At 42.3% G+C, this 20055-nt stretch overlaps 1 protein-coding gene across 1 annotated transcript in view; it reads right to left on the bottom strand.

The window, feature by feature from the left end:
• NKAIN1 (sodium/potassium transporting ATPase interacting 1) overlaps positions 1 to 20055 on the bottom strand; it is a 34822-nt gene that overhangs the window by 5101 nt on the left and 9666 nt on the right. Inside the window, exons 2-5 of the mRNA XM_070950035.1 lie at positions 8106 to 8243; positions 6492 to 6572; positions 3804 to 4001; positions 2566 to 2626 (exon numbers count right to left, since the gene is read on the bottom strand). Of these exons, the coding sequence (XP_070806136.1) occupies positions 2566 to 2626; positions 3804 to 4001; positions 6492 to 6572; positions 8106 to 8243 (478 nt within the window). The remainder of the gene's footprint in view (positions 1 to 2565; positions 2627 to 3803; positions 4002 to 6491; positions 6573 to 8105; positions 8244 to 20055) is intronic.

The raw sequence follows: 20055 nt of genomic DNA, 5'->3' as shown, positions 1-20055 counted from the left end.
AGCAAAACATTTTCATGCTAACACATAATTCTATCATGTATTAATAGAACTCTATTAACTCGAATTGTTATTAGAATTATATAACTTGTCAAATGTAAATATGAATATTATTTTGCTTGTATTAAAATGTGATTAGAAAGGAGATTTTTAAAAAAAACATAATGGCATAACTAAAAATTAGAAAGGGGATAAACAATGGAAGATTATAATTTAATATAAATTTGTGTATTACTATTAGAACTACCGGTATATAAGTTTGTTAAATACAACAAATAGGATTATTACTATTTTACTTGTAGTAAAAGGAGTGACATTTAGAATTTGTAGATTGGTATAAAAATAACATACTGAAATATCAAAGAATCAAAGAATGAAAGATTATAATTTAACAAAATATGTGTACTATTACTAAAATTTTATAAGATTGCCAACTGTGTTAAATATGAAGAATATTGTTCTAGTGATACAAAATGTAAGACACTCTGGTATCACACTGCTCCCACAATGATGGGATCTAAATAGGGAAGTGATAGTGATATGCCAAGAGGAGAAAACTGAAACATATGCTATAAACCAGAAGGACTCAAGATTGTGTAACCAGAAAACTGTTAAAATAAGAGTTAAGCTTATGGAAAATGGGCAAAACCCGTATCTGGCTGAGCCTCACCATAGGCCAATTTTGTTCCCTTCTACAAACAAAACAACAACAGGAGTGAAGACTTAAAACTGAAGGGGGATTAGTTTGTTAAATTCATTTGAGAAGGTTGTTTGGGATAAGTCTATCAAAAGGATATAAGAAGTGACGGTGAACAGGTTTGGGCTGGCCAGTTTGGGAAAACTGGAAAGCAGAAGTGCCAAATAACCCTGCCTTGATTCTGTTTGTCATGAGAAGAGGCAGAGAGGAATTCGGAGAAGTTTTCAAGATTGATGTTTGGATAGGTCAAGGCCAGGAAATATATACAGCAAGGGAATCCAGGAATGTTCCTTTATTTTTGAAGATATACGAAGACAATTTTGGAAAGCCCTTGAGTTTTTCTCTGTTTGTTTTTTTTTAATCAAATAAAAACAAAGCCATGTTATTTTGAGGGTTTTTTTCCCCACACTTTCCACTTTCCATGGGGGATTTGCTGTTTCTCCTTCCTTAATGGTTCATCTATTCCAGAGGTGGGTTTCAGCAGGTTCTGATCAGTTCTGGAGAACCGGTAGCGGAAATTTTGAGTAGTTCAGAGAACCGGTAAATACCACCTCTGATTGGCCCCACCCCCATCTATTCTCTGCCTCCCAAGTCCCAGCTGATCAGGAGGAAATGGGGATTTTGCAGTAACCTTCCCCTAGAACGGGGAGGGGATGGAGATTTGACAGTATCCTTCCGTTGCCATGCCCATCAAGTCACACCCACCAATCCATGCCACACTCACCAATCCATGCCACGCCCACCAAGCCACACCCACAGAACCGGTGGTAAAAAAAATTGAAACCCACCACTGATCTATTCCTTCACCAAGCTCATCTCTACGTCCCTTTACAGATACCAAATATTCAGCATTGCAAGGCCAAGGAGAATGATCAGATCTGGGAAACCTTATAATACTGACATCCTAAATTGTAATTAATATTGATAGAATACATGTTATTTGCAATGGGAGTAAGTTATCTAAACAAAAAATAGGGTGTCAAAAATCTTCAGTGAATATTGTGTAAATATTGTATTGAAACAATATCATACACAGATAGTCCTCAACGTATGACCACAATTAGGCTCAACATTTATGTTGCAAAACGAGACATTTGTAAAATGAGTTTCGCCTCATTTTGCAACCTTTCTTGTCACAGTTGTTAAGTGAGTCATTGCAGTTGTTAAGTTAGTATCACGGTTGCTAAGGGAATCTGCCTTCGCCATGAACTCTGCTTGACAGAAGGTCACAAAAAGTGATCCCATGACCCCAGATCACTGCAAGCGTCACAAATATGAGTCAGTTGCCAAAGATCTGAACTTTGATGACATGAACATGGGGGTGCTGCAATAGTTGTAAGTGTGAAAAATGGTCATAAGTCACTTTTTAAAGTGCTATTGTAACTTTGAACAATCACTAAATGAACTGCTGTAGGTCAAGGACTACCTGTATTAAGATTTACATAAACTTATTTTGCCTTTTAATAACCCCGTAATCCCTTGCATCGGGGTGGAGTCAGGGCAACTGAATGGAGCTGAGTATTTACTGGCCTGATGCCCTTCCTGTTGCCAATGCAGAGTTCGCAGCAGATATATACTCATTGTGCCCAGAGAGAGAAATATCTGCCACTACCTAGGATCGAACTCACAGCCTCCTGACTGTGAGGCAAGAGCTCCACCTCTAGACCATTGCATTACTCATTTACATAAACTTATATAAACACATAATAAGAAAGGGGAAAAAAGAGAGAAAAAGAAGGGCAATCTTTACGCAGTAGGAAGTGGAATATTAAACATTTCTTTGATATCTTCTCAAGTCACTTGTGCGTCACTCTAATATTTCAAGCAGGGGCAACACTCCTACTTATTCAAGGGGATAACTGGATACTTACAGCTGTCTTCCTCCTCCATAAACATTTTGCTGACATAGCAGGCGTAAACAAATCCGAATAGCTTCAAAGTACATGTTTGGAAAAAGAGAGATACATGAATTAATTATTTGAAAGCAAAGAAATGTACCGATTATTATCACACCAGGATTCAACCATTTAAACTGAAGAGGGAAAAGCTCCAGCAGCCAAGTTTATTTCTCCCATTACTTGCCTCAGCTCCTGGCCACCTGGCAGGTCGAAAGCATGCAAATGCGAGTAGATAAATAGGTACCACTTCGGTGGGAAGGAAATAGCATTCGGTGTGCCTTTGGCATATAACCATGCTGGCCACATGACTATGAAAACTGTCTTCGGACAACGATGGTTCCCTCAGCCAAGAAATGGAGAGGAGCAACATGTCCTAAAGTCACACGACTGACAGGGAAACCTTTACTTTTAGTCTTACAATAAAGTAGAATTAGCTCATCTGGTTGTGTTCCAGAGGTGGGTTTCAGCAGATTCTGACCAGTTCTGGAGAACCGGTAGTAAAAATTCTGACTGGCCCCGCCCCCATCTATTCTCTGCCTCCCAAGTCCCAGCTGATCGGGAGGAAATGGGGTTTTTGCAGTAACTTTCCCCTGGAGTGGGGTGGGAATGGAGATTTTACAGTATCCTTTCCCTGCCATGCTCACCAAACGACACCCACCAAGCCACTTTTAATTTTTTATTTTATTTTACTCACATTTATATGCCGCCCTTCTCCCAAAGCACTCAGGGCGGCTCACAACAATAAAACACAAGACAATAAATTAATGCTAAAACAGTCCAATTACAAAATTAAAAATCCCAACAATTAAAACTAAAAAACTCCCAGCAGATCAAGAGATTTGCTGGAAAAGCCATGTCTTCAGGCCAGCGCGGAAAGAGCGGAGGTTGGGGGCCGTCCGGAGCCCAGCGGGTAATTCATTCCAGAGGGTCAGTGCAGCCACAGAGAATGCCCTTATCCTAGGTGCCACCAGCCAACATTGTCTGGCCGATGGCACCCGGAGGAGGGCAGCCCTATGTGAACACACAGGGTGGTGGGAGGCCAGTAGGAGGTGGTCCTGCAAGTACCCTGCAAGTTTTCGTTCATATGGGTGTGAATTCTGCAGCAAAAACTAACCATAGAATTCTTTAGTGCCTCTGTTTTGTTTTGTTTTTTAGAAGTGATGGAGAGGCCAACCCAAACAAGAAGAGATACTGTTATACCACTTACTTACCGCAAGGAATATCTGCATTGCACTGCTCACCACCTCAATATATTGATAATCGAGCAAGCATCCAGTTACTGTGATGACGTGATGGTCTTCTAAGGCCAGGTTGGAGTTGATCACAGGGGTCACCAGGCAACCAGGACCATTCTCCATCCACCAAGAGCGATGCAATGATGTGTTAAAGGTCATGATGAAGTCTCGATCCTGCAGAAATGGGAGAAAGATGAACTCAACAGCGATGTTTGGACCCTACAAAGAGGGAGAATATATACCGTATTTTTCGGACTATAAGACGCACCGGACTATAAGACGTGCCTAAATTTACAGGAAGAAAACAAGAAAAAAATAGTTTTGGGCCTCCATGCATTGGATTTTCACCCTCCCAGGCCCCCAGAAGCACTCTGCAGTGCTCCGCACAGCTCATTTTCACCAAAAACGGGTGCATTTTGGCAAAAATGGGCTGTGCGGAGCACTGCAGAGTGTTTCTGTGGGTCTGGGAGAGCGAAAACGCAAAGTGCGGAGGGTTCGGGAGGCCAAAAACGCCTGTATTCAGTCTATAAGATGCACCTAAATTTTCACCTACTTTTGGGGGGGGGGAAAGGGTGTGTCTTATACAAAAAATACAGTACATACTGATAATCCCTTTGAGGTAAGCCATGCTTTGCAAAGAGAAGAGAAATGGTCATCAGAAGCAATGACATCTAGGGTGATGGAGTGTTAAAATTGGGAAGTTGATGGGCAAAGCATCACAGTACAAACCAAAGGAACACAGTGTGCATTCTGATACTCCCATCTACTATCTGTCAATTTCGAACCCTGCAGAGGCCACTGATTTGATGAGTTCATAAATACTGACTTTTGCTGCACATCATAGCTTAGGTAGGTCAATCAAGATTTTCACATAATACTTTCCATTAAGATAATAAATGAGTAGACTCCATAAGCAGCCGTACCCCCTTATCCATGCCACAACAGTACTGGTCAGTTTTAGTGCCTTCTGTGCCAGCCAGAATTTCTAATTTGTAGAGTACTTTGTAAGTTGACACAGTATTGATCTTATCCAACTACTAGGAGGTGCATACAATGCACCCATAATTCTTGCTCTTTGGAGAATGACAAATTAGATAAATTAGAAGCCAGCTATCTTATAATTCCGCCACTTCCTGTCCTCCAACTATCAAGATACCAGAAAATACAGAGTCAGCAAAGACCCCCTTTTGGGCCCTCTTCCAGCCTGATTGCCTCTGATCAATATGTTTAGCTAAAGAAGAAAAGAATTCTGCAAAGGGATTTAGTCTTCCTCCTTAAATTTTGAATCGAAAGGAGATTATGAAACAAGTCGAGAGTTGAAAATTCTTCGTACAATAGTACAGTCAAAAACTTTATTTACACCTGGCTGGAAAGGATTCACATTTATTTTTGAGGGAATGGGTGGTGGGGTGCAGCATTGTCTTTATGACCTCACAGAATTAGTCAGGGATTCTTTTTTCAGGTTGGCATGGAGGGTCTTTGGGGAGGTTTGTGTGTGTGTGTGTGTGTGTGTGTGTGTGTGTGTGTGTGTGTGTGTGTTTGCATGTGCAGGCTGTTTTAGATGCATATTCTTTCTGAAAGCTTGCCTTACCTTATTTGCACTGTTTTTCGTTAAGAAGCCATGAAGACAGGAGTGAAATCCAGCAGGTTCTGACAAGTTCTGGAGACCCGGTAGCGGAAATTTTGAGTAGTTCGGAGAACCGACAAATACCACCTCTGGCTGGCCCCAGAGTGGGGTGAGGTGGGAATGGAGATTTTGCAATATCCTTCCTGCAGGAGTGGGGAGGGAATGGGGATTTTGCAGTATCCTTCCCCTGGAGTGGGGAGGGGCCAGCCAGAGGTGGTATTTGCCAGTTCTCCAAACTACTCAAAATTTCCGCTACTGGTTCTCCAGAACCTGTCAGAAACTGCTGGATTTCACCCCTGCCCCTGGTCCAGCAATGCCTTTCCTAAAACAACATACGAGATCCATGAATCTATAACCCTGATAAAAGTGTGGTTTGAATTCACAATGATGATCTCCTTGGAACCTGATTTAATCAGTGAACAGTATCCGGATGAGACACACACACACACACTCCCAATGCATTTATACTGCTCCAGTATAAATACAGCCTGATTTGTCTTCCTTCCCTCCCAGACCCCCATTTCCTTCCCTCCCAGACCCCCATCTTCCCTTGTGGATCAGCCCATCTGTTTACAAAACAGAGCAGTTTCTGTCAACGTGCTCTGTGAGCACTGCATTTCAAACAGAGATTTGTCTTTACTTGCAAAACCTGTGCATGCCATAAAAGAGAAATGCCCCAGCGAGAGAATGGGGGGGGGGGGGAACCCTCACACAGCCTGAACACCTGGAGAGGCCAAACCCTCATTTATTTATAACACAGAGCAACACAGAAAGACTCCCAGTGGTCTCCCAGTATCGTGCCAAATTGGACCTGCAATGTCAGCACTGGAAGAAGTTGCCGGGGGGGGGGGGGGCAGATTGGGTTAGAGTTAATTTGAAAGGAACATGGAAGCATTTACAACCTGCGATCTTCTCCTGAATTCTTAATCTCTATCCCAAGGAGCAATTGCTGCTGGAAAGGTGATGGATGGAAAGCTGTTGGGTGGACCGATGGCTCGAGAAGGGCAAGTTCTGGGTGTGATTAGAGAGGTAATTACCTGTGAAAGGTGTCCGACTTCCAGGTAGAAACAGATGATAAATGCATTCCAACCAACCCAGACAATGAGCCACACAGCATACTAGTGAGGGAGAGAAAGAGGCAGGTTGAAGACGTACAATGGGGAAAAAAACTATTAAAACAATTGGAGATATATGCTTGTTCTCCATCGTTCTTACCCTAAATATATCCAGCTGCAGAAACACAACACATTGAAGATTTAAACTTAAGAATCTGAACGAAGATTCCTAAAACAAATGGACCTTTTTAATCATTAAAACCTAACTTCCAAAATCAGAGTGGGTTTGTGCATTACACTAAGCCGTGATTTGCTTTATTATTCTATTTATTGATTAAATTTATTTGTTGCCCATCTTGCCACAAGGCAACTCTGGGTAGCTTTACTATCAACACAATATTGCAATATCCCCAGTCATTCTGCACTCTACGTTAAGTTATGGATACTACTGGTTCATGTTAGGTTCCGACTTAATACCTAATTTTTTTTACAACTAGTATTACAACTAGTCATAAAATCATCTCTTGACTGTTCTCTTGAGAGGGCTCTAAAAACACCATTTATCCAGGTTGTCTATCCAGGTTTTTAATGTCAATTATTTTATTTTTGATTAGAGTGGCGTTGTGGCCTAGTGGTGATGATGCTCGCCTCCCACTTGGAAGGTTGAGAGTTCAATCCTAGGTAGCTGCTGATGTTTCTCTCCTAGAACACAAAGAAAAAACATCTGCTGCGAACTCTGGATAGGCATCAGGAAGGGCATCTGGCCAGTAAATGCTCAGCTCCATCCAATTGCCCCAACTCTGAATACGGACTACAGGTAAAGGTAAAAGTTTCCCTATCAATCATGCCCGACTCTAGGGTACGGTGCTCATCTCCATTTTTTAGCCGAGGGAGCCAGCACTGTCTGAAGACAATTTCCGTGGTCATGTGGCCAACATGGCTATATGGCAAAGGCACATGGAATGCTGTTACCTTCCCACCGAAGTGGTACCTATTAATCACCTTGCATTTGCATGCTTTCCAACCTCTAGGTGTGTGGGAGCTGGGGCAAGTAATGGGAGCTCGCCCATTGCACAGAGTTCAGGTCTCAAACCCAGGCTGTCAGCTCTCCAGTTTAGCATTTTTAATCACTGAGCTATTGATTGCAGAGTCATAAAAAGGGAGCTTTAATTGTTTTAATTTTGATTGAAATGTATCTGATTGGAAGTCTTAATTTTATGCATTCACGGTCCTAAAAACTGGCAGCATAAATACAACAGTAAACGAAACAAATAAAATGTTAAAAAGTTATATTTATATACTGTGTTTCCCTGAAAATAAGACCCTGTCTTATATTTTTTTGAACCCTGAAATAAGCACTTAACTAATAAGCACTTAACTACACAGTAGTTACTTACCAGGCACATCTAAATTATATTACAGTAACCAAAATATCTTTACAATCCCCAAGGCACGTCACAACTTTTGAGAACCCTCAATGTTTAGAAGTGGAAAGCTGAAAAAATTTGACACGCCCTAATTTACACCAAGCAACAATCCAACATATTTTGAAAAAAAAAAGCAAAAACCTCCCAGAGAGTAGGATGTTATACTTACCAGCATGAGGTATCTGGATCTGTACTGAAGGGTGCCAAAAATACCCAGGATGACGGCCATAATGTGTAAAAAATTGGCCAGGATCGGCAACCATTGATAACCCAGGAAGTCAAATATCTGTCTCTCCAGGGCTGCAACCTACAAGAGACCATAAAGGCAGACAAAGAATTCTTCATTGCACAGTGTTACACAGAATAAGAAAGCAGCAAAGTCTACCACAGAATTAATAAGAAACCCTATGGGCTATTAGTCACAACCAACAGAGATGTTGGCGTGATTCATTGGCTGCTGTCAAAGAAATATATTCTAAAGCAGGGGGGGGAATTTATGGGGGATCCATCGCAAGGCAAAGAAAAGGGTGTTTGCACTGGCAAATGGCACAGGTGGAAATGAGCACAAATGAGCCGATGCTTCAATTACCAAGAGGAGGAAAAGAAGATAATTGTCCCCAAAGTGGTAAACCTGGGTATGTCCCCAGGAGCTTGTTCCTTTGATTCCAAGAGTCTGTAAGAGATTCTTAGTCATCCATGTCATGGTTGTCCCGAAGGTGCTTTTTTCAGGAGGCAACTGGACTTTGTTTTTTTTTTCTTTTGAAGATGTTTCGCTTCTTGTCCAAGAAGCTTCTTCAGCTCTGATAGGATAGTGGAGAATGGAAGGATTTATATTCCTTGCAGACAGCTGGACATTTGCATCCTTTTTGAGGGTCCTTGAAGCACTTGAAGGTTTATCTGTGTCCTCAGGGTCGCCTACAGGAACCAGGAGCACTCCTCAGGTGACCCTGAGGACACAGATAAACCTCCAAGTGCTTCAAGGACCCTCTAAAAGGATGCAAATGACCAGCTGTCTGCAAGGAGTATAAATCCTTCCATTCCCCACTACCATCCAGTCAGAGCTGAAGAAGCTTCTTAGATGAGACAAAAGAGGGATTCCCCTAGATTATTTGGGAGGCTAGTTCTCTCCAAAGCTTTCATTAGAAATTGAAAACAAGGCCGAATCCTTGAATCCAGGCCAACATTTCACTGCAAGCCTCTGAAATTAACCACACCTGTCAGCGGGGATCCTGTCTCCACACTTCCTTCCTTCCCCTCCATACTTTAAGTCTGACAACCCTCATAAATCATTTTTGCAGGTGACTTAGCCTTCTAGATTAGGCTAATTGGGTTCTTAACAGCCCTACTGAACACCAAGTCCTTTGAAGTTAAGAGTCAGTGTGTTTCCTTGATGGACCTTCCATTTCCCTGCGATGAGATCAGCCATGAATCATGTAGTCCACCTCTGGGGCCTAGGGTTAAAAAAAAGCTGGCAATTAATCTCTGACACCATTAAAATAGTCTGCCACAGTATAGCTTTCCACAACTGTTGCTCTTGGAGTACAGCTCCCATTGTTAGGTGGCTCTGTGGGGATTGGGCCTAGTGAGAGTTAGCATCCAACACATCTGGTAAACTGCAGTTTCAGCACATCTGAAGGAGGCCCCAGAATAGTGAACATGGTCAGATTAATCATGATAATCAAATACTATGCCAGTTCCAAGCCAGGACCTGCTTCTGCTTACAGTAACAGAAAATAATCATTACTACAGGCAGTATTCAAAGAGTTGTGAGATACGTAGCAGATTGGGTACAAGTCTCATCCAACTGAGATTGGGCCGCCCCCACCCGTGCCGACATAGGAAGCATGCTGAGGGCTCCATCGGTCAGGGTATTCCAGCTGGCAGGGTCCAGAAGAGCCTTCTCTGCCGTTGCACCTACCCTTTGGACAGCAAGGGGTTCTCTGCCTGGTTGCTGGGTGGGCGTGGCCATGGTGGGTGTGGCCATGTCAGCCTCATGCACCATGACGGAGGGGTCGTTTTTGCCCTCCCCAGGCTCCGGAGGCTTTCCTCGAGCCTCCGGGAGGGCGAAAATGGCCTCCCCAGGCTCCGGAGGCCCTCTAGAGGCCGGAAATGGACTTCCAGAACTTCCAGTAGGCCCGTTTTTCACCCTCCCCGAGCCTCTGCGCATGCCCTGCACTTACCTGCATCCAAAACGGGCTGCATGGGGACTCAGGGGAGGGGCAGGGTAGGGTGGGGCGGGGCCAGCCAGGAGTGGGATTTGGGGGTTCTCTGAACTGCACAGAATCTTAGCTAGAGGTTCTCCCGAACCCCTGCAAATCCCCAGTAGCCCACCCCTGCCTTTGGAACATCTTGCACCCTGGAGTGAGGTCAGCTCCCACCCTCCTAACCTTTCGTAAAAATGTGGCTCTGCCAATTGGCCTGGAGCTTCAATGGGGAAATTTCACATTGGTGATGGTTGATAGGTTAATAACAGATCTCACCTCCCCTTCTCAACCTACTCCGTCCCTCCCCATCTTTTAATTAGGATTGAGTATTGGTATTTTATAGTATTGTTTACAGTATTGTATACTTTTAACTTTTTAATATTGTATTGTAAGCTACCAACAGATACTCTATGGTAAGATGGGTGGCCAATACATTTAATAAATAAATTAAAAAGGGAATGTGAGATTCAGAAAGTAATAAAATATTAGCAACTCCAGATAACAGTTAGCTTCCTTGTCAACTCTGCAACAGAGAGTACAGGCAACTGCGTAACTTGATTTCTCATCGCTTGAAAACTGGCAGTTGCATATATAAATACAACCCTGTGAGATATAGCAATAGCACTTAGACTTATATACCACTTCACAGTGCTTTACAGCCCTCTCTAAGCGGTTTACAGTCAGCCTATTGCCCCCAACAATCTGGGTCCTCATTTTACCGACCTCGGAAGGATGGAAGGCTGAGTCAACCTTGAGCCTGGTGAGATTCGAACTGCCAAATTGCAGGCAGCCGACAGTCAGCAGAAGTAGCCTGCAGTACTTCACTCTAACCACTGCGCCACCACAGCTCTGATATACTATCAGAACAAGGCTTTGTTTCTAAGGTGCTATCTCTGGTGAGCTGGATCTAAAGATTCCCTTCCTCTAACAAGAGACTTTGTCTCCTTGAAGGATCTCCCATCTAACCCACCAGTCTGTTTAATGTATAATAGCGCTTCTCTTGATTTTGGTTCAATATAAAATGCAAAACTAATTATTATGGTTTATGGCTTGCTTGTTGAATTCCTAGTTTAAAGCATCCTCCTGCCTTAGGGACGATTGAAGAATTGCTTTTGCTGTTATTGCTGGGAGATGATGGATGTTGTTATCACATGGAGAGCACTGACTCAGAAAGGTTCATATGGTACTTGAATTGTTCTTAAGCCTTAAGTATGTCTTCATTGGCTTGGTGAAGAACCAGCTTTGCAGAAAGAAAGTATTAAATCCGATCCCTAATACTGTATCTTTAGATAGATATTGAAAAATCACCCAAGATCCTGGAAAGCCACTAACAATCAAGACCTCGGAGACAGTTCATCTGGCTACTCTATATTTAACTAACCCTTTGTGCAACATTACATCCCTTTATCTCCCATGTGACTACTAGAGCTCAGCACCAAAACAACCTTGAGATTAATTGCATCCCAATGGGCCATTATCCTTGAACTGCGTGATTTCATTTGCTATATGCCTTGGGCTCGGTGGAGATCTCATTTAATTAAACTGCACCAGAAGTAACGTTTCTGAACCAGTGAAACTTCTGGTACCATCCCAGAAAGTCCACGTGTAATCTTGGGTTCTTGAGCCCTCTTATTTGTGGGAGTAGTATTAACCATCAATTTTCTAGGAGTTTTGGGAAACATATCTACAAGGGAGGGGTGGAAGGAAAAGGACTGTGAATCCTCAATTAGAGATAAGGCTGCAAGGCAAGAACACGTAAAGAGAGTGAGATACCAGCTGTATATTTGATAACGCCTTGAATCTCTCTTCAGATCTATGCCATTGGAGAAGTTCAACAAGAGCTTGTTCCAACCAGGTGCTTCCAAGGCGGACTTCAGCTCCTATTGCCTCCCAAGGGAACAAAGACAACATCCAAACCGGCTAACAGATAACTAGCCTAGAACCCTTTAAGAGTCTGGAAAAAAAAATAATAATTGCAAGCTTGATTGCAAAACAAATTGCTGCAGATGAGCACCTGTTAATTTTGTTATTACGCATAACAATCTTCTGCTAGAAAGCATTCTGCCTGCACATTTGGCATTGCCACTACCAGGCTACTGTGTATCTTGATGAGAAGGCACAAGCTGATAGCTTAATTGGCTTTAAATGCAGATGACTGTCTGTCCTGATTATAGCTTTCTTTAGTAACAGCAGTTAAATTGCTGACAATTAGGTTTCACTTAAATTGCAGGTGAAGATATTTGTGCAGGAATGGTAATATTGCCCACATAATAACAGAATGGCTGCCCATCAAGCTATGGAAAAGCAACGGCGCTTCCTTTTTGACTCTAGATAGCTCCCCAATAATCTATCCAGAGATACAAAGCTTTTTTGCATCCTTGACTCTGTCTGCTTCCAAAAATCTATTTCATTATATTTTATTCAATCGCTCCCAATACAAAGCAAATGGAGACAGAAAGCTGGAGGACGAAGAACACCAAGATGGAATTGTCTTCTTCTGGCCCCCTTGTTGCAAACTGAATAAAGGAAGCAGCCAGTTGGGGGCTTTGGTCCAGGCCAGGGGTCGGCAACCTTAAACACTCAAAGAGCCACAAAGGTCCTAACTGGAAGCCCCCATTCAATTCTGGAGCCGACCGGAAGTCCAGTTCCCCCATCATAGAGTCTCCTCCTAGCATGGCATCCTTTTTCCTCTACCTGTCCTAACCGAAAGCCCTATCTATTGTGGAGCCAACCAGCAACAGGGAGCCGCAGCAGAGGGATGAAAGAGCCACATGCGGCTCCAGAGCCACGGGTTGCTGACCCCTGGCCCAGGCCAATGTGGGGAATACAGAATCTCATCAATTGTAAATTATAAAATGCAAGGTGGATGAAGGGAGGGCTCAATTAATTCAATGGCCTGGGATCATGCAATACAAGGGGCGTGTTTGCACAATGTAGTTTGACCATGGTTTATTCCAGGGGGGTCTCCAAATTTGGCAACTTGGCAAGACCCATCCTGGCTGGGGAATTCTGGAAGTTGAAGTCCACAAGTTGCCAAGTTTGGAGACCCTTGTTTTATTCAATTAACCCAAGCTTTTGGGCATAGAATATTTCACCCTCTTTGAGAATGGGCATAGTGTGTTCAGACAATCTGTCAGTAAAAGAGTCCAAAACAGGGACACAGGTTATTACAGTTGTAACCTTAATTACAATGTGTATGGCTAATGTATTGTGTTAACCCAAGCCATTGGGTTAGTTCAGGATTTGGCAAATTAAAAAAAAAAAATAGACTAATGCAGGAACCAACTTGAGTGTTGTATACACTCAGCCAGTAAGGAAGACTGCAACCAGATTGCTCTATGCTGGTGCTCAGTTCAAGGTCTCTATTCCATATTTCAGAGGCTGAAGCTGCAAGTTTAAGCCAAATTCTAATATAGTGCTACTGAACAGTGGTGGAATTCAAATTTTTTTACTACCGGTTCTGTGAGCGTGGCTTGGTGGGCGTGGCAGGGGAAGGATACTGCAAAATCTCCATTCCCTCCCTACTCCTGGGGCCAGCCAGAGGTGGTATTTGCCGGTTCTCCAAACTACTGAAAATTTCCGCTACCGGTTCTCCAGAACCTGTCAGAACTTGCTGAATAGCATCCCTGCTACTGGATAACTCTGGACAATCTCTGTGGTGGGGGCCACATATTAGGCTCAATTACGATACAATTTCATCTATAAACCCAGACATTATGTCGGAATTGAAGCTGGCAAGTTCTGACCAGCAAGACTGGGACTAGCATTCTGGAACCAGCAGGAGTGTTATGTCAGTACAGAAAAAAATAGATTGCACCAAACAATCCATTATGATGAAGGATGGAAGGGGGGAAAAACTCAAGATTTCAATCTTGGAACAAACACATCTATAATTAGATTCTTAGGCCCTATAGAAGACAATATATCTGCAATAAGAGCAACTTATCCAGTATAGCTCTGCTTTTAATGTTTCTGTGAAAGCTCTTGGATACAGTTGGAGTGTTTAAAGAGAATTATTGCAATGCCTTGAGTGTTCTTCTGGCACTTTTGGCTTCATGGTTATGTGTGCACCAGACCAATCAGGCTGTTTTAAAATTGTGATTGGCTAAGCCAAGATTTTTTTGGTTATTGCAAGGCTATTATTCAGAGAATAGAATGAAGAGAAGTTCCTCATCTCATGCCATGTTGGTCAACTTCCTGGTTACAAAAAAGGCAAAGTATAAATATAGTGACTTAGGTTACACAACTCTTCAAAGAAATAGCTGCTCTTTATGATCACGACAAATCGGCAACATCGAAATCAGGATGCCCAAGACTGCGTTCCTTGACTTCCTCCTTCCAAAATTAAAATGGAATGAGGACCAAACTGAATACTTTATTTGACCAAGTGTGATTAGACACACAAGAAATTTGTCTCAAAAGCTCTCAATATACATGCAAGGCAACAGAGTAATAATAATCATAATAATGATACCAATAAGAGGGGTTAGTGAAGAAGATGGAAAAAAGGTAAAATATTGGTAAGGCCACACTTGGAATACTGCATTCAATTTTGGTCACCATGATGTAAAAAAGATGTTGAGACTCTAGAAAGAGTGTAGAGAAGAGCAAGAAAGATGATTAGGGGACTGGAGGCTAAAACATATGAAGAATGGTTGCAGGAACTGGGTATGTCTAGTTTAATGAAAAGAAGGACTACAGGAGACATGATAGCAGCATTCCAATATCTCAGGGGTTGCCACAAAGAAGAGGGAGTCAAGCTATTATCCAAAGCAGCTGAGGGCAGAAGAAGAAGCAATGGGTGGAAACTAATCAAGGAGAGAAGCAACTTAGAACCAAGGAGGAATTTCCTGACAGTGAGAACAATTAATCAGTGGAGCAACTTGCCTCCAGAAGTTGTGAATGCTCCAACACTGGAAGTTTTTAAGAAGAGGTTGGATAACCATTTGTCTGAAGTGATGTAGGGTTTCCTGCCTAAGCAGGGGCTTGGACTAGAAGACCTCCAAGGTCCCTTCCAACTCTGTTATTCTATTCTATTTTATTATGCAATTATCAAATCTCACAAAAATCTGTTCTCACGCTCCGAAGTCAGAATGCCATCTTTCCAAAAATACAAATGTATCACAAAGATTTTATTCGTATTATGCTGGACTAAATTTTGCTTAAGGAAAAATAGTGAGGCATCATAAGAAGCGCTCGCAGTAAAACACAATCTCTACTCCAAAAGGCTTAGTTAGAAAATCTTCCTTTTAGTAGTGTCTTTGACTTGTTCTTGCTCTCTCCCATACAAGAATGACAGCCATTTATAGAGATGACTCAGCACCACCTCATTCTTTAGGTAGCTTAAGTTACGTACCAAAAAAACACGGACGCATACAAAGAAGAGACGTGAAACACAACTGCCCTTACAATTTGGACTTTAAAAAGGATATAAAGCCCTCTACGCTTTCAGCTAAAGTGTCAGACCCTTGCCTTTTAAACTCACAGGAATGGAATTGCATGTTTAAATGTCAGGGTCGAACTTCAACCTTCTCATAAAAAGCAAGTGACCACAAATTTTTGTTATTTCAAATAATTCTCACCTATACAGTAGGGGCCAAAATTGTGGAAACCTTTTGGGAAAAGTCTATTTTTGAGGTTTGATGGCTAATAACACCACTTTTTTTGGAATTTCAAGATAATCCTATTCCACTGCTGGAATGGCCTGGGAATAGCCCAGACCTTCACCCAATTGAAAATCTATGGAGCTGACTAAAGAAACTTGTTAGTCAGAAGCGACCCAGCAATAAAACCCAGTTAATAGAAGCCATCATTCAATCTTGATTTCACATTATAACAGCTGCAGAACTCAAAGACTTGGTTCACTCCATGGGAAGACGTTGTAAGGCCGTAATTCATGCTAAAGGTTACCCAACTAAGTATTAACTGACATGGTGATAATTTTTGTATATCTCATTTTTTCCTATGGTGATCATTTTTGTGTATCTCATTTTTTCTACGTTTCACTTTTCTTCTTTATATTGTAACTGCTATTCTAATAGCAAATCCTTCATAAAAGTTATTGCATTACATCCTTGATTCAATTATCTTTCCATTGATATACAATTTTACAATACTACTCCAAACAAAAGTGGTGTTATTAGCTAGTTTTAGAAAATATACTTTTCCCTAAAGGTTTCCACAATTTTGGCCACTACTGTAGATGCAAATTTTGGGGCAACTACTAAATACAAAATCCCATTTATTTATTTATTTATTTATTTATTTATTTATTTAAGGGCACAGGGCTGGGTTGACATCCTATTGCCTAGTCTAACATAACATTAATAAAATTGCAAGACACTACATTTCTTTGGGATTAACTTAATAGGTGCTAGGTTACCACTGGGAGCAGTGTTTGCCATGAGATCAATATTGACCCCAAGGATCAATGCGATTATCCAAGGGATCGATAAATGGCCTACGGTCAAAAGGTGGGTCAGTAAATGTCAGGGAGTCCACAAGTGATTGATGAATGATGGAAGGTTGATTGGGGATCAATTAATCTTTCCAGGTCTCTGTAGAGCTCCATGCTAGTCCTTGGTCCTGAAGGGGAGGTAGTTAGTGGTGGGACAGTGTTACCCAGGTTGGATGGTCAGTAGCAAGAACAGCCTTGAGTTGTATCTATTCATTATTATTTGTGGTACTATTAATTAAATTTGGTACTTATTAAATTATATCCACATGTTTGGAGGTCAGTGTTGTGATCCACCAGCAGCCTGCAGAGCTGGCAGCGGAATCAGACAGTGAGGAGGCTGAGGAGGAACATGGGCCAGTCCTGGAGTTAGGGGAAGGCCCAGACGAGGGCTCTGCATCAGAGGCAGAGATGGGGCCAGGGCCATCTGGGAGCGATGCATGGAGTCCGGAGCCTCCAGAGGCGGATAGCAGAGAGGCAGAGGAACAGGAGGAGCCTGTTCCTAGTGCATGCATGCGAAGAGCTGCCAGAAGGCAAGAGCAGCTAAAGCAAAAAGGATGACTCGGGAGTAATGCCAGGAGATGATTGGCCCCTCCCAGAAGGCTTAAAAGAGCAACAATGGCTCTTGGGATCTTTGTAGGAAAGCAACATTGCTACATTTGTTTCTTGTCGGGTCTCTTGCTTCTGAACTTCGGTGGGGTTTTGCCAAGAAAAGCCTTTGGCAGGGTGCCAAAGAAGACAAAGGTTTGTGATAAGGCTGAAGGACTGTTTATGAAGGATTTGTTTCGGAATTAATTTGGACTAAACTGAGAATGAAGTAATTCTCAGCTGTTCTAATAAAATATGTTTGTTTAGGACTGATTGTGTCTGGTAATAACTACTTGGGTCTAGGCCACAACAGTCGATGAACAATCTGAATCTCCATGAAGGGTTGTTGATGAACTGAAAAGTATGGGGAACCCTTGATTGAGATGCAACAAATTAGAAGAAGCAGAACCTTATAATTGCACCAATGATCCTTTGTCACTTTTTTTTTTTTTTGAAATGGGAAGGCTTTGAGAAGGATCAACATTTCCTCTTTCTTTTCTGTATTTTCTTATTTCCCTTTCAATATATTTTTCAGCCCATCAAATCACTTCTGTTCTTGCAAAGACATTTTTGAATTCCTTTCCCAAAAACATATGTATCATCCCACTAGCCTTTTGGCTTTATTTTACTCTAGTAAAAAAAAAAAAATTGCCAGGAGGAACAGCTCTTTATTATTTCCAATATATCAAATCTTTTCTTAAATTGTGATTTGTTCAGTCTGGTTTCACAAAGGGTTTGGTCTACACAACAGCCAGAGGCAATATAAGGCAGTTTTTTTCCCCTGTCTTTCATAGTATAACTTAAAAGAAAATGAAAAGTCTTAAGCTTTTGAGATCTGTTTTAATGCCCTTTTTTCTCTTGACAACTGATTAGGTCATAATTATGAGATTTCAGCTGCTTTATATATTCTTCTAGAACTTGGTACTTTGCATTAAAACAGTTCGTAATTAACTTTTTCAGTGAATGGGATTCACTGCTGGTTTTTTTAAATTGGAATGATTATTATGGACAGCTCAGGTCACTAGTGTCCTTGAGGGTCTTTTTAAAAAAAGTAATCATTCTTGGGACCAGTCCTCTCATTAGACACAGTGAAGCTCTTACCTAAACAAACAAACTTCCTAGGAAGCAGCAGCAAGATTCTGAGAAGAGGAGGAGATGTGGAGCAGCATAGCCTGGATCCCTAGTTAACCTGCCGTCTTTATCTTCAGCGGGGAGCGACTTGTATATTCTACTCATTGCTCTAGCCCTATTATGAGCTCAGTCGTAATGTGGTTTTGGCTAACATATTCTATGAGCACAATGGATAGGATAGGATAGGATAGGATAGGATAGGATAGGATAGGATAGGATAAAGGGAGTGAAGAGGGGAAGGGGAAGAGGAGAGGAAAGGGAAGGAGGAGAGAAGAAGGAGAGGAAAGGTGATGGGGAGGGGAGGAGAGGAGAGGGGGAGGGGAGGAGAGGAAGAGAGGGGGAGGAGAAGAGAGGAGAGGTGGAGGAGAGCAGAGGAGAAGGAGAGGAGAGGAGAAGGAAAGGAGAGGGGGAGGAGAGGAGGGGAGGGGAGGAGGAGAGGAGAGGAGAGGAGAGGAGAGGAGAGGAGAGGAGAGGAGAGGAGAGGAGAGGAGAGGAGAGGAGAGGAGGAAATGATTTTATTTGGCAAAGTGTGATTAGACACACAAAGAATTTGTCTCTGGTGCAAGCTCTCAGTATACACACAAAGCAACAGGATCATCGTCATTATCATCATCACCACCACACCAATAAGAGGGAGGAGTAAAGAAGATAATGAGGATAACTGATAGTACTACAGCCGTACTACATGAGTAAATATACCTAAACATTAGACATTAAGGTCTATAAACCATTGTTCATAGCTTCATACGAGGGAGGCAAGTTGAGGACCCATGGTCGAGTGGCCTTCAAGTCCATTTTTGATTTTTTTTTCTTTTTCTTTTTGCAAGCATACAGCTTTGTCCGACCACAATGATCTGAAAGTAAATGGGATTATTTCCAATCAGATTGAGCCAGTTCAGTGTGACTGCTCTATAGTCAACACCAGAACAGAGTTGGCACGGTCAAAACAAAACTCTAAAAAACGCCCTCCTGAAACCAGAAAATCATGATCTTGCCCACACATGCCAGTCCCAGCCATTATCTATCACTTTACCCATTACCCTCCTTGAAGAGTCTTCTGCTCTCCATCACCCAAAGCTTGCTTATGTCAGCCTTGGACTGCTATGCAAGTCCTGCCGATTGTGCTTGTCCTCAATAAACCATGCTTAAGCAAGCCATAATGTAGAGTGTTATGGGCAGTAGTGGGATTCAAATCCCGCTTTGCTATTGGTAGCACGCAGCGCTTCTGCGCATGTGTAGAAGCTTCTGCGCATGCGCAGAGCATTTTTGATGATGTTTGGGCAGGTGGGCGGAGACTCTCACTGCCGCCGCTACAGATTCGCCCGAACCGGGGCGAACCGGTAGAAACCCACCACTGGTTATGGGTGAACTTAAGACCTTCAGTTGAAATAGCTGAGGCGGCTCTTTTCAGGATTGCAAAACTCTGGTACCCAGCAAAGAAAGAAATGCCACAACTTTTCCAACCCAAATGCCATTTGTCAGCTCCAAACATGATTTCCATAGCAACAGTGCAAATGTGGAAGCATTCCATAATTATTAGGGAGAGGGGCTAGGCAGTATAAACAGTGACTGCAGTAGATTACATGCCTATTACGAATAGTTGCGGTTCCTGAGCACTAGTAATTATACCTAATTGTGCATTTAATTGTGTAATTGAAAACTCACATATAGAAGAATAAAGGGTTGCCTTCCTCTCCCTTCCTCTCCTCCTGCCACAAGCGAGGAGGCAAAGCTACTAATTC

This window comes from Pituophis catenifer, unplaced genomic scaffold, assembly GCF_029215685.1.
Source record: "Pituophis catenifer annectens isolate HBS135680 unplaced genomic scaffold, rPitCat1.0.hap2 SCAF_9, whole genome shotgun sequence".
NCBI classification, from domain to species: Eukaryota; Metazoa; Chordata; class Lepidosauria; order Squamata; family Colubridae; genus Pituophis; species Pituophis catenifer.
Note: the sequence above shows the minus strand (reverse complement) of the source record. Positions and strands in the feature narration are given on the sequence as shown.